Source organism: Calonectris borealis, chromosome Z, assembly GCF_964195595.1.
Source record: "Calonectris borealis chromosome Z, bCalBor7.hap1.2, whole genome shotgun sequence".
Taxonomy (NCBI): domain Eukaryota; kingdom Metazoa; phylum Chordata; class Aves; order Procellariiformes; family Procellariidae; genus Calonectris; species Calonectris borealis.
Window position 1 is genome coordinate 51527805 of NC_134352.1, and position 15108 is coordinate 51542912.

General features: G+C 40.0%; 1 protein-coding gene across 2 annotated transcripts in view; it reads right to left on the bottom strand.

Moving 5' to 3' along the window:
* The window catches only part of CCDC171 (coiled-coil domain containing 171), a 154966-nt gene extending 141020 nt beyond the window's left edge, over nt 1-13946 (bottom strand). For both annotated transcript variants that reach the window (XM_075136387.1, XM_075136388.1), the window contains exons 1-5: nt 13741-13946; nt 10437-10607; nt 6501-6639; nt 4258-4432; nt 1202-1383 (exon numbers count right to left, since the gene is read on the bottom strand). In XM_075136387.1, the coding sequence (XP_074992488.1) occupies nt 1202-1383; nt 4258-4432; nt 6501-6639; nt 10437-10594 (654 nt within the window). In that variant the 5' untranslated portion in view covers nt 10595-10607; nt 13741-13946. The remainder of the gene's footprint in view (nt 1-1201; nt 1384-4257; nt 4433-6500; nt 6640-10436; nt 10608-13740) is intronic.
* Between the last annotated feature and the right edge of the window lie 1162 nt (nt 13947-15108).

Consider the following 15108-nt stretch of genomic DNA (forward strand, 5'->3'; position numbering starts at 1 on the left):
CAGGTGGGAAGAAAGCAGAGCTAATTTTCTACTGTTTGATCAATGCCCGGACCAACTGAGACAAGTCTGCCACATGTTAAAGGGAGCTATAAAAGAAGAAATAGAAATACAAAAAAGAAAAAGTCTCACTGAATAAAAGAAAATTAATCTCTTAGTAGCAATCTGTCCTCTGCATACATCATGCATATGAGTAAATGGCTATCAGCCGTTACAGAGCCTCTGCACTACACTTCTTTAAAAGCATGAAGAATAACTATCGCTGAATACATTCTCCATTTTCCTCAGATGCTATTATTACATTGCTAAGATATAAGTCAATTCAATTGTCAATTAAAAGATTAAAATTATTAAATTATAGTTGTATAATTGTTTGCGTTCTGTGGAGCAGGTAAAAGTTGGATATGTTAACTCAGCACTTCCATACCGTAATACTACCAGGTTTCTTTGAAACACATTTCAGTTTTGAATAGCTTGACTGTATAAAAAGTGTAAGAAAAAGTTCGTATTTTTATTATTTTGCACACATTTAATATCTAAGGGATTTATGCATATCAGTGCAACTCAACTTTGAAAATTACTTTTTTCATGAAATACAATGAAATGAGTTATCTGAAGAATAAAAACGCACGTTCTAAATAGATTATAAGGCCATCTCTTAGCATTAAATGATTTTTTTCTAACCAAACGGCAGAATTTCCAACAATGGTCATTTTTCATATGTGGCATGGAATTAATAATGTACAATGCACAACTGGAAATCCCATCATCACTGGGTTCCCTGACAGCGTGTAGTCTCCATATTATACAAATTATTTTCACATTCACAGGCTGTTAGATGTCAGACTGGAGCAGGTAACAGGGAAATTAAGTCAGAAGCGAGGTCTTGGGTGTCCCTGATTTTACTAACTCAGCTTTGCGCCACAATGCACTACATTGTGCACTGGTAACTTGGTTTAGGTATTTACCTAATGTAAATCAGATAAATGAAAATCAGCCACAACATATTCCATCAAAAGAAGACAGACTGTGACACAGTAAGTGTAACTTCATGAAGCTATAGTCTTCAGAAATACTCTGCAGTATTTAGCTATTTGGAGGATTTTTTCCCTAAACCAGAAAAACCCTAACCCACCACACACTTTGCACCAAAAAAATTCCAGCCATCATCTCATGCAACTTTTCAATTATTAATACATCATACCTGCAAAACACTTTCTAGTTGGGTTCTTTCCTTAAGAAGCAATTCATATTCACTGTTGCAAATTCTGCGGATATCATCCTTCTCACTTGCAAGTCTTTGCTGCTGTTCTTTCCAATTCTGCTGAGCAATATGAAATGTTTTCTCAGTCTCTGCCACTTTCTGCTGAAGTTTTTCATTCAATACTATTGTTTACAGAAAAAGAGAAAGAAAGAAGACAAGTAGCACTGCAAACCATGTTCAGAAAAAAAAAAGTATAATAATTGTGAGTTCTTCTGTGTATTGTGATATATTGTGATATCCTGTGGAACATTGGAAGATTAACACTTCCAGCACCGGAGACCACCATCTTCACTACAAAGAAACAGTCAAATTTTGTGTTCCTATAGCATCTTTCACACAAGGACACAGAAATGCTCTAGAGATTTTTAGAAATTAAAACTCTTGGAAAAGAATAAAAACTTGAGATAACTCTTTCAAGTGAGGTCTCTATAGCATGGAGGACTTAATTTCAGATTTCTACAACACTTGGCCAGCTTATTTCCAAATGTCTATTTGATATAGATATTAGTCTGTATCAATTAATATTGAGCTCATTTTAAATGACAGTAAAGATAGGCACTTGCACCATGAAAGGGACTATAGGAAAACCTAAGGCCGGTTGGGCTAGCGAGCAAAGGCTTAACTTTTCCAAGGAAAGCTCTTGCTCTCAAGAGATTTAAGTCTTCAGCCCAGCAAATGCCCTGACATAGGGGAACACTGTATATACTCTTCCGCAAAAGCTTAAATGCTGCGGAAACCTTCATTACCTATGCCTATTTATTTAAGCAGTTTGACTAGGAACTTTGCTTTATTTTACAAATTGGCTTTCTGATGAAAGTACTTTGTATCAGCTTTTCATTTTGCTGAATACAACTAGCTACATTGGCATTTAAGTGATCACCACTTTCTAACAGATTTTTATTTCAAACTCATCCCAGTTTTCTGAAATTTCTTCCCAGTCTGAGAAGGATAAAACGAAGAGAAAACGCACGTTAAGACAACACAGAAAATCAGTGGACACAATGATGGGAAAGGACGACTGTCAGACAGCAGAAAATCAAGCCTCACTGAGAACAGGAGAAAAACAATTTGGAGGAAATACTGAAGAGGACGAGCCACAAATGAGGTCATCTGTCCAAGGAGCTAAGTCGGGGTCACATCAAAGCACCAAATGAGGTGGGGAAGGCTCCAAGTGACCAGGGAAAACAAGTGGTAAGTTATAAACTGCAAAAGAATTGAGAAGCAACGCCATGATGATTTGACTTCTTTGGCACCTGTCACAGAAAAAAAAAAAGTTTGAGGAATTTCAACCAATGTATTTTACTGCCAGTTAACAGACTTCTATTACTGATTCTGGTATTGAAAGAAACTACATCCCTTGCCTCTGCAAAACCTCTCCTACCCGCTTTTTGTTCTCCAGTCCCCTCACCACACACCAGTCCCTTCAGAGAGGTGATGGGCAGTGCAGCAGACTAGGGTCACTGTGCTGTGGTTCCTCTGTCAGCAACAGTCCCTCTTGAGTCCTGCCTCTTGGTGCCCGCACAGCGGTCACTGCTTTGGCCCCAGCCCCTGCTCAGGCTGCTGCTCTGCTCCCGTCTCTCCTGCTTTTTCTTTTTTTCTCTCCTTCTTTTTCTCTTCCTCTCAGCATTTACCACCCTCTCTGAAACACGTTTTGGCAGAAGCACCATATGCACTTTCTGGTGACCAGTTTGGCGCCACTGGTGGCAGGTGGGTTTGCCCGTTGTGGAGCTGGCTGGGACAAGCTCCAGGCAGACTCAGACCTCTTTCCTCCCGCACAGGTTGCCCTGCAGACCTGCACCCACCACCAACACCTGCCAGCTGTGCCCAATACAGACGCCAATGAGTTTTCTAAATCATAAAGTGAATCACAAAATAAGATTTATTCTGAAACACACACACTACTCACTTCTAAACTGGCAAGCAAACTAGCAGTAAAATGAGCATGCACAGAAAGAAACACAGCTTTCCTCTAAGGGAGAAACGAGCAGTTCAAGTCTTCAGCCTGCAATCGCAGGGGAATTTCCAAAGGGGAAAAAATGCCTTCTTCCAGTTTGCAATCCATAAGATTTTTTTTTTTTAGGTGTTCTCCAAAGCAGTGAAAGTTCAGCTTTCTAATTATCTTAAAAACACCTGGTACTTTAAGTACTTGCAAGTTTCCAAGTCTCCTTCCATTCTTGGAAAGACAAAATCTCCACGAGGAATGCTCTAAACTCTTCATGGAACATCAAAGGTTCAGCAAACTCACAAATGCATCTCCTGTACTAGATTAAAAAGGTATTATACTTACTTAGGTCATTAAAAATGCGCCTCACTTACTTGTAAGAATGAGAAATATCTCTCTCTCTATTGAGGAGGATCAAGAGAATCTGAGTTTCTGAACACAAAACTAGTAGGAAAAAAAACGTCTAAGTAAAAACTTTCCCTTCCACATACTACTGTCACAACATACATGTTCCATTACCGATAGAAAGAGAAACAAGCATGATGAGAAGAAACGAAACCAGACATCAGCAATGAGAAGCTTGAAACCTTTGAAAAGAAGAAAGAAAGAAGCAGTATGATGAGAACTTTTGGAAAAAAGTTGTTGGAAATAGTGCAAACAAATTAACAGGAAAGGACTTTTTCTTTTCTTTTTTTCCCCTGAAATGGAAAAGGAAGAACTGCTGGACATAGTGATAACTAGAATGTGTAGACAGCCACCATAATTACAATTCTGTACAAGGACAGCAGTGAAAGAGGGAACAACAGAAGGTAAGGGGCAAGAGGAAAACAGTTTGATAGGTTTAGCAGGTTAGTTTTAATACACACGAGACAGCAAGAGTTTTGTAAACTCTTATGAGTTTACAAAAGCAGATGGATAAGAGATGGGAAAGATAAGAGGGATCCAAGAAAAACAGCAATAACTAGAAAATTTAATTAAGTCACTGCTTCTCATTTGTCTTCCTGACTTGAAATGGACTTAGCCTTTGTTCCATGTTTGCTTTTTTGAAACTTACCTTGCAGTTCCACAAGTTTGTTTTTTGCATCACTTAACTCCTCTCCTGCAGCATATCTTTTCAGACGAGCATCTTTTCTGGCAATTGCCAATTCATACTCCAGACTTTGTCGAACAGCCTCTCCTTTCTCAATTTCTGACCGTAATTTGACTATCTGGCTTTCATAGTTGGACAGCTAGAAAATAAATTTGTTTCAGAAAACTAGCAACTACGCTCCTTTGAAAAAATGCAACATTACAGAAATACACCTGCAGAATAATTTTAAAAGATATTTTGAATTGCATTTGCAGCTGTCTCCTTATTCCACTTGAATTTGAAATATAGTCTTGCAAATACACATTTATGCAGATTTTAAGTACTTTTACTGTTTTTTATGCAAACTGTACCTATTCCTAGATGAATTTCATGTACCTTAAACATACCCCTCCATTCTTCCAAAAATACACTACCTTAAGGAAATAAGTCATAATACTGTCATCTTCCCGCACCTCAAAGGAAAAACTGCAGCAACAGACACATTGTATTCCACAGGCAATTTTCTGGTAACTTTCTTCAAATTTAACACTTAGAAAAACAGTCATGTTGGCATGCTAGACTATCAGACATCTAATAACTCACAAGTATAGGTATGAACATAAAATTCAGTCCAATAATGTTCAGTAGTCAAACAGAATGCTATTAAATTTAACAGACAACAAACTAAGAATGGAAAATGCTTCAAAAAGTGATCTTATCCAGATTAAGAAACATAGTCTAGTCATTGCTGCCAAAAACTGGGTCCAGAAAATCAAGTCCAAGCTATTTCAACACAGGAAGGTGGGAAGTAAAATATGTATTTCTTCAGACCATCTACAAAATAGCCCCTTCATATCAATAATATCGTGTGTAGGTAACTTGAGCATTTCCATTATCTGTAACTATACAGTAAATGGACAGGGGAGAAAAAAAAAACAGTCTCACAAGTAGTTTATCTACTTAAAATGCAACCTGACCTTGTGGTGCAAACCACAACAGCAAAACGATGCAGAAGATCCTTGTTCACACCCAGCTTTCAAATTCTCAATGTAAGAAGCAATTTGTTTGGATTTTTTTTAAATCCAGATAATTCCAGGGATCCATTTTATGGAACTACCCCATAATCGATGGGGCAATGGGAAAATAACGAATTAACTGCAGCACAAGAGCAAGTCCTTGTGGGAGAAGCAGGAATCTCTTAATTTGGGTACCCACCCTAATAATAAATGGATATGGAACAGAAAACTTGATTTATTGGCTGGATTTAGCCCAAAACAGATGACTGAGCACCCACATCAACTGCCCCTAGCTAAGAGCAGATATTACTACTATGTTACCTACTATGTTACTACTATATAGTAGCAATAATACTTCCGCACCAGCACAGTTTAAACCAGGACATCAGCTGTCAGGTTGGCCTTGGCCTTATCGAGTGTGGGAAGTGATCCTAGTAACAACAAATCTAAAGATGATTACAACTACTGCTGTACTCAGTGCCCACCTTTCCTTATGTATACTAGTGGGAAACCTGATATTCAAGCTAAAGAAAAAATTAAGTATTTTCTTACTACTACTTCATTTCAATACTAGTTCGCTACAACAGCATCAGGGAAAACCTTTGTAATGCCGGTAAATTATTTCCCTATGAATGAGGTTCTCATTAACAAGTATGAAGTTATTGATGAACACATCACCACATTTTTACATTACACATTGTTACAGTTATTGAAAACTGCAAATTTGCACAAGTTGAGACATTGCAAGACCACTAAAGGACATCCTAGCTGGATTTAGTGTACACACACAGAAAAATACTGTACTAGGTTTATGATTTGCAAATGTTTTCTGCAGAATTAAAATGATACTCTAATACTCTGCAAAAAAACGTAAGAACTAAATAAGATCTTTTATGAGGCTAGATTCAAGCAGTGGCTTTTATTTATTCGTGTCACCAGGCAATTTTATGTAACAAACTACTGATAATGACAGTGACTCCTTTCCCTGCAGAAAATTTGCACTCTGCTTGGTGCAACTTCAACTTCTAACAATGCCAGTGGAGGTGCTAAGAGTTCCTACGAACAGGTATGAGAGGTCTGTACAGCATCATCTTCCCTGTTATTTTTCAGCTAATGACTGTGCTTCTGACACAACACGCAAAAGCATTATTTTAATGAAACAAGATTACATTTATTCCAAGAGTAAAATAAAGAAAACAAGAAAGTCCTTACTTCTTGATTGTGTTTAATGGTTAAGTCTAATTTTTCTTTTTTAGCTTGACAGAGTTTCCTTCTCAGATCTTCAGCAGTGTCCAATTCTGATTCATTGCTATATTGTAGTAACTGTGACTCACACTTGGCATTATGTAAGCTGCAAAATATGGATGTTTTCAAAAAACATGAGTATTCCTTTTAAGTTTTAATGCTCCCTTATTTCGATGATCCGACTGTGAGCCCAAAGTTCTGAACATTCACTTAAGTAAAATTATGCCACGCAGTTGTCATCATACTACTGCTCTTTGAAGAAAGGGTTATATAGAATTGCTTATTGTGCAAGAGATGAGAGATGTAGCAGTAAGAACTTAAAACAGATATTCCCTTTGGATTTCCCAATGTTAAATTAAGCATAACATGTTTTTTATTATTTTTCATTATCTTTATTATCGATTCAATAAACTTTCAGGATGCTTAAAAAAACATCATTGCAATCACTTACATTAAAATGACTAGCAAGTTTTTGTTTGGCTCCTGCAGCAAGGCTCATTTTTTAACATGGATTATGACCTCAAAACCACCTCTGTCGTAAAACAAATGCATATATGTGGGGGAAAAAAAAAATCACTTTTCCACATTTTTTCTTCAAAGACATATACATTTAAACTACGTACAAGCAATTGATCACAAACACAATACAAATTAAAGGTCTAGTCCTCTAAAATACCCAGTATCTTCACTTCCACTACTATTTCAGTTAAAAGAGAAACTACTTGGCAGTTAGCAGGACCAGCCCTTGAGCACAAGCAATATTAAAACAATCAAAACAAGCTTATATATGTAGAGTGAAAATGAGTATAAAAATACATATTTAATTAAAATAAACTAGTTTAATAATCTTCTGTGCAATTATTGTAACTTCAAACCGGACAAATTCTAAATTTTTTCAGGAGTTAAGAATCAGTTTTCACATTATTTTATATATGTCAGTTTTCACGTTATTTTATATATGTAAGACTGGCTACAATAATTAGTTGCTCCACACAAAAGCACCAGTTGTCAGGACAACTAAATATGAAATATACTGTAAAGAGAAACATAATTAAATTAACCACAAGGTTGGCATCATTTCACAGAGAACTGAAAACACTAAAATAGCTCACCTTTGTCTACATGAAGTCTTAAGTATTAATTACAGAAATGACAGTCTACTGGGATTTAATTATTTGGGTTTTTTAAATAAAAAATGACCACTTTATCCCTAGGTTTGTGCACAGGCACCATAAACATTTTCCATGACTGAGAAAACGTATATCATAAGGTAGAGTTCTCACGTAAGTTGACTAGCAAAAAAGACATAAATGTCATCAACAAAGGGAACAGTGATTTAGATTAAGTTTTCCCTTTAAAGACATTAGTAGTAACAAAGGATGAAATTTCAGTTTTTTAGCTGCAGCCTATAAATATTTTATAATTTAATAAATACTAAGTCTATTTCCATTTAAAAACAAGACGGACTTCATCTATGAGATCAGAATAATTGTATGTCATCAGTAATTGTTCCACAGGGTGCCATGTAGTTAACACATTTTATATATTTAATAAATGTAGGAGATGAGGATCATAAAAACCTGCATGTACTGCAAGAAAACAACAGGCTCATTATTAGCTTTCAGTGTTTACTATGGGAGCCATACCCAAAGGAACCAACATAACTCAAAGGGCAAAAGATCAGCAACAAGGTGAGTAAAATCATGTATTGTTATTTTATGCAACTCTTAGCTACTGCAGTAAGAAGATGTGGTGGTAAGACAAGCAGGAAATAAGAAGAATCTGAACACCCAGAGCATCTGTAAACTGTATAAAAGCTTGTTTGTGGACATCATAAAATAGGTTTGGGAGACCTTTATTTTTCTGTGGCTGGGAAAAACAGAGATGAAAGAAAGGCAAGTCACCTAATTCAGACATGATGCAAGAAGTATCAATCTCAACTGAAGACAGCTAAAGGCCAGATAGCACCACAGTTAGCAAAGCACGGGTTAGGTAGAAAAACAGAACCCAGTTGAAAACTGAGGAGGACTAGGGCAAAGAAACAAGGATTATGGAATGGGTAACAATTTTGTCAGTTTGCAGGCAGTGGGGAGGTCGTTTTGCTTCTTTAAACCTGGTGATATTTAATATTTCTTGCATGGAGAGCACACTGAATGCAAGCAAAGGCATGAGTACTTTTTGTAAAGTAAATAAAAAAACACCTTTAAATCTTTAAGTAAATGACATAGGTTTGTATGGCAATCAGCCTTCAAGAAAACTGTTCCTTCCAACTCCTCTATTAATTATCCAGGAAAAAAAAGAGCACAATGGAGATATCTACACAATAACTGGAAAATTTAACTATGTGATTAACTGTTCTGCTTAACTGGACCAGCGGGGGGAGGGGAAACAAACAAACAAACAACAAACAAGTTACAAAACATCACAAGTAATAGGGACATTTTAGACATGAAAAATGTGCATAAGAGCATTAAGACACAAGAGCACAACAGTAACTACTTGGGAAGAAAGCATTAAACACCTTTCTAAAACAGCATTTTCTGCACAGCCTCTAAACTCAAAATGCCATTACTGAAAAATTAAAAATATAGAGCAGAAAACCCTATTTTTGGTCTTAGCATAGAATCAAATTGAATCAGCTACTTTTTAAAAAAAAAAACAAAAACAACAATGCCCCCCCCCAAGGGAATATTACTATATTAGCCACTTGATTATTTTATTTGTCTACTTAAACATTTTCAAGTAAAATAGAGATTGATCTTAAGAATTCTTCTTTCTGTGATATTTTCTTTAATCATCACAGTGTCGCCAGCAGATACAGTACTTCATGAGAGCTTCGTACTCCCTATTGTAGGAGATTCTTCCTTCCATATTCATACTCATATTACAAGTGTTACAAACGTAAAACTCTTGGAAGCTTAAACAAAGACAAAACAACCTCACAAAATCCCTGGAAAGTTTCACAGCATGTACGATTTGCAGTCTAACAGGAATTCAGAGAATGCTTTGTGCTTCCATTTTCATCGATCATTGGTTTTTAGCTAAAATACATATTTTACCAACTACAGCTTTTATCTAAGACACCATTTGTAGTAGTACTTTAAGATTCTTCAAGAGAGCATATAAGAAGGTGAAATAGCTTTTGAGTTCTACATTGCAGAATGACTGTTTATAACTCAAAACTTTAAATTCACATTCACTTCACAAGTCAGCTAGCTACGGTGATCACAGAATATTGCAGAAAAACAGTTTTTCACCAGCTTTTCTTCCACGTCTGGCAAAAAATGTACAGTAATTTTGTAACAGAGAGAAATTTTCTTTCATTTATTACCTAACAGTGAAATCTTGCTAAACTTCCCCAGCTGAAGGAGTAGTCTGCAGTCTGATTCCTAACCAAAGTTGATATTCATGGAAATTTGCTGTTCCTACATATAATTGGCAGTTTTGTATAATTAGACTTTAAATAGTGACAAATAGCTCTCACAGCTAAGATAAACAGAATGAATTAAAGCTTACTCTAATTGTGCCAAAGATCAAACACATATCAGGTTATAAAAAATAAGTGCCATGTGCAAGACTTAAAGCTGACCCCTAGCACCTCAGCTAATGCAGAAAACCATTCTGTAACTCCAGGTCAGGGTTCCTAACCGCAGACCAGAACTCCCTCTACCTCTAAGTTACGTCTCCTACGGTCGTCTGAGAATTCTTGCACATCAGCTGGCCAGTATGCACGCCTCCAAGTCTTTTCATCCTATGACTGCGTTGACACGGCACAGCTTGCAGATATCACACTGTATCTGGTTCTTCTTCAGTCTGAGTTACATAATTTCAGGGGTCTAGGAAATAAGCCACAAAAACCATGAACCGTATTACTAGACTTAAAAATACAGAAGTGGAGCTCACCATTTAGCTTCCGTGACAGCACAGGTGACTGGAGAGGACAAACTCATGACGTCCAATATGCAGCTTTTTAAGTCTCTAAACTCTACAGAATGAACATCATCTTCGACCACATATACTTTTACTTGACAAGCTTCAAAGATTACTCTTTTCCATATCATAAAAAATTAAAACCTGTAACAGAGACATGCTTTAGTTTATTTGGCAACATAATAGAAGAATCATTTGTTAACACTCACGAACAGTTACCAGTTTTACTACTATGTCATGTGAACAATTACCACCAACTGTAATTTGACATCAGTTTTAGCCAGCAAAGAGAATTGTGCTGCTAGTCCTCTAAGCTTAAATGTTGTAGATGGGGAAAAAAAAAATGTATTTTGTAGAACATCCACTGCCAGGGTATTCAGAAGGATGTCAATACATAATGTTATGTTTGCGTAGATTGTTCATCTACATTCTCTATTCTCCTAAGAGGATCACAAATTCCATTCCTCTTCAAAATAATTCTAAGGGAGATAAATGCATGTACTGTGATTTTTTAAGTAGATCAATATCCAAGGTTTACTGTCTAATAGCAGCCTTTAACATAGCAAGTCTTCTGTTTTATAAACCTGGAATTTTCTGCCTGAACTTATTTTTATTGTCTTAGATATATCAGCAATATTTAGGGGTATACAGGAGGAATATTAAATTGAACTATAACTCAGCTCACCTTTAAAAGAAACTCACTAATTCAGTGTTACTGATAAAAAGAAATCAATACAGGTAGCATATTTATAACATAGACCTTAAAAAAACTCCAAGATTTACTTCAAGTTGAATAGCACACTCATTCATGAGTTCCTTCCATTAACTAAAGCAAGGTAACATGAAGAAAAAGTTGTATTCAACAGTCAAGATTAATGAGCCATGAAGGCTTTTGCTTTTGAACTCCACAGCAGATGGACATCCATACTAAAGTCCAAAACAAGAAACTAGCCGGGACTCCACCTTTACCATCACTGGCTTGCAGCCACATGTTTGCCACAATCTATTTCTGTCAAACTGAACACAGAACTACCCGATATAATATATTAACTGATTTTGTTCATTCCAGTAGCTAATAATGTGCACTACAAACATGGAGAAGAAAAAATGCATTTCTGCTTCAAACTATAATTTTAACAGGACATGCAGCAAGAATAAACCTATTAGTTCTAAAAAACTTTTTTTTTTTAACAGAAAAGCATAACAACTGGTGCCCAGTGTTATGATACTGCTTTATATTCAAACATGCAGTTATTCCAAAGTATCTTTAAAATCAAGTGGAGTAATATGGGAAGAAAAGTACAATGAAGGTTAACAGTTTGCTTCAGGTTCTTAATAAAGAGTATCTAGATGTATCATTTGTGATTTTTAAGATCTACCCATCAGAATTCACCTTGGTACATGTGTTTGTAAGCCCCAAAACACATAACCACCATACAACTGTCACTCACACTCCTAGAGAAAGCAACACAGCTTTCTTTCCATCTCGGCTAAGAAAACAGTTGAAGACCTCATTTTCAAAGTTTAGACAAATCAGTGGTACAATTGCTAGGCACATGTTAAGGCCCAATAAATTGTTAGTAATTTGCAAACTGAAAACTCCAACTTTACATGACAGAAGAACAATCCTGACAGCGTATTTGCAGTATTGCACTCAGTAAAGATCAGCTGCTTGGATAAAATGAAATTGTGATATCAGGGTATGGGAAACTATACCTCTAACAATTGTGCCCAATTTTCACATTCAGATATAGCTCTGAACACTGAGGAACAAGTTTTTCATACCACGCTTTTAAGCTTTATCTCATAATGAACAGTAGGAAAAAAATATAACTAAAACACTTTCTCAGAAACCTGTTTTTTCACCTCAAGAATAGAATTCACTAACTCTACCCAACAACCAATAGCTGCAGTGAAAAAAAATCTTAGTCTCAAAACACAATCAAAAGGTACTCTGTCACATCTGCATCATTCTGCAGTTTTAAAACTTCCTGAAATTACTCTGAAACTACACAGGGGGAAAAAAAAATCTAAAGAATGTTTTCTGGGAATGTTACTGATTTTGAATGTGCAACCTGTTAAAATATGTATCAATAGCTAGTTTATTAGCACAGAAATGGATACGCTTCAAAAGCATGCTATTTCACTCATGAAAAAAAGTATTCAAGTGGCATGGAATGGCTCATAGAAGCCTCATAGTTAAACAAAACAGCTCATTTGAGGAGTTAATACGTTTGACGGGCGTTACCTACAAAACTTGTCATATTCTCCTCATGAACTTCTGAATATGCTTAACTAACTAGCAAGCCCATTGATTGGATATAAGCAAGAAATTCTTTACTGTGAGGGTGGTGAGGCACTGGAACAGGTTGCCCAGAGAAGTTGTAGATGTCCCATCCCTGGAAGTGTCCAAGGCCAGGCTGGACGGGGCTTTGAGCAACCTGATCTAGTGGAAGGTGTCCCAGCCTGTGGCAGGGGGCTTGGACTAGATAATCTTTGAAGGTCCCTTCCAACCCAAACCGTTCTGTGATTGAGACTACTCAAAATAAATCTAAGCATGACTTTATGACGTACTGCTTTGAAACATACAAAGCCAGGCGTAACTAATGTATCTGCACTGGAACCTGTAAAAACTCACCAGGAGCTGTTTCAGCTGAAAGAATCACTAGATTTTCCTTAACGTAGACCAAAATTCTTACGCAAGCCAAAAACCAAAGCGACACCATCACCTCACCACGCTTACACCAAAGGTGTCACGTCTTTAGGCGCAGGCAATACCAGTGGCTCGGGCGGCGCACCCGGCAGCCCGAAGCGGAGCGCGGCGTGCTGCCGGCCGAAGCCAAAGCGCCGGCGGCAGCGCCGGGCTCGGCGGCACGTCAAGAGTTGGTACTGCGCCCCACCCGAAACCCGCCGCCAGTGAGGGACGAGCGGGAAGCTCCGTCGCCACCGCCGGGCACGCCGTCCACCGGGCGCCGCAAGCCTGCTGCTGCCGCCGGGCAGAACGGCCCCACGGGCCTCCCGCCGCCCTGGCTGCGCGCCAGGCAGCGTGCCGCCGCCGCCGGCGGGCGGCCGGAGGGACTCACGGTGCCGCGCCGCCGCGGCAGCCGGCCCCCGGCGCCGCCGGACGCGGCCAGGGCACTCCCGAGCCCTGCGTGAGGCGCCCGCCCCACCGCCCGCAGGACGAGCGCGTCCCGCCGAGACCCCGACCCCGACCCCGGCCGAGACGCCGGCCCCGGCCCCGGCCCCGGCCCCGGCCCCGGCCCCGGCCCCGGCCCACCTCTCCGCAGCCGCCCGCGGGGCGCGCGGTCGCTAGGGCCCGGAGGGAAGGACTCAGTCCCGCCCCGCCCCGCCGCGCCTTCTCAACGGCGACTTCCGGCTGCGGCGGCGGGGCCGCGGCTCCGCCCACGCCTGGAAGGGGTCGCGCGACTGAGGGCGCGGAGAGGCCTGGCAACGCCGCCGCTCGGCGCTGGCGGGCGGGGCGCCGCGCGTGCGCGTCCGCGTCCGCGTGCGCGTGCGCGGGGCGGGGGCGAGGGAGAGCGCCCCTGCAGCCGGCGCTTGCCGCCTCTGAGCGGTCGGCTGCGGCTCCCGCCTCGCCTTCCTTCTGGCCGGCCCGGCAGCCCGCCCTCCGCCCCGCCGGGCGGTGATGGTTCCAGCCCTCCGGGCAGCGGAGGCGCAATGCCCGCTCCATCGTGCCGGCGGCCTGCGCGGAGCAGGCAGCACCGCTGGGGAGGCCGGGCGGAGGGGCCCGGCGTCCCCGCGGTGTCTGCCGCCCTCTCCCCGAGGACTTGCGCTTCGTCCGGTTTAGGAGCTGCTTCGGGGCCACTCGCAGCTTCTGGATGCGCGCGAGTCTCCTCAGGCAGCGGCGGTTTTCCCCAGCCAGGCTCCGCAGCGGTGAGGGTGGCTGTACCCTCCTCCCCAGAGCTGCTGGCCTGCGGGCGTGTTTGCAGCTGGCAATCCCAGCCACGTTTTAGGGATGCTGAATCCCTGCGATAAGTAATAGGGAATGTATGTATAGGAAATGAAAATGACCAACTGAGGTGAAAGCCAGATGGAGACTTGGATGTCCTCAAGTAGGGGGCGGTACATTCTTCACCCAGATTATCAAGAAAAACAAACAGGTAATGATTTTGAAAGATCCTGGGACAAAATCACAGCAGGGGAGTGATGGGAGAGATGGGTAACAAGGTTACCACTCCCCTTTGCCTCACAGCACAAATGGAAAGGTTCTTGTGAAACACCTCAACTGAGAGCTTTCAAGCCCCATATGTAAGCATACATGATGCCAAACAACTACAGCACAAGAGGCTGAATAAAATCCACCCTATAATATCCTAAAAAAGTGGACAAGGTATTCATCTGGGAAGTGTCTTACGGGCTGAAGGGAACTAAAACAATGTTAACATGTTCAATAACTACCACTGACGTTATCGTAAGTAGATACACGTTAAGGTCTGAATAACAAGTAATTCGAAAGGTACTTTTTATACATATTCTTTCACTGTTGACACGTGACCTGAATTTCAACAGGTCATGAGAAATCTGGGTCTTCTTGCATGAGCAGGATTGTATTAAAGCTATCACAAACCACACTTGGAAAAGCATCATCAAGATAGTCTCTTAAAACAACATTGGTCTGCATCTGAAG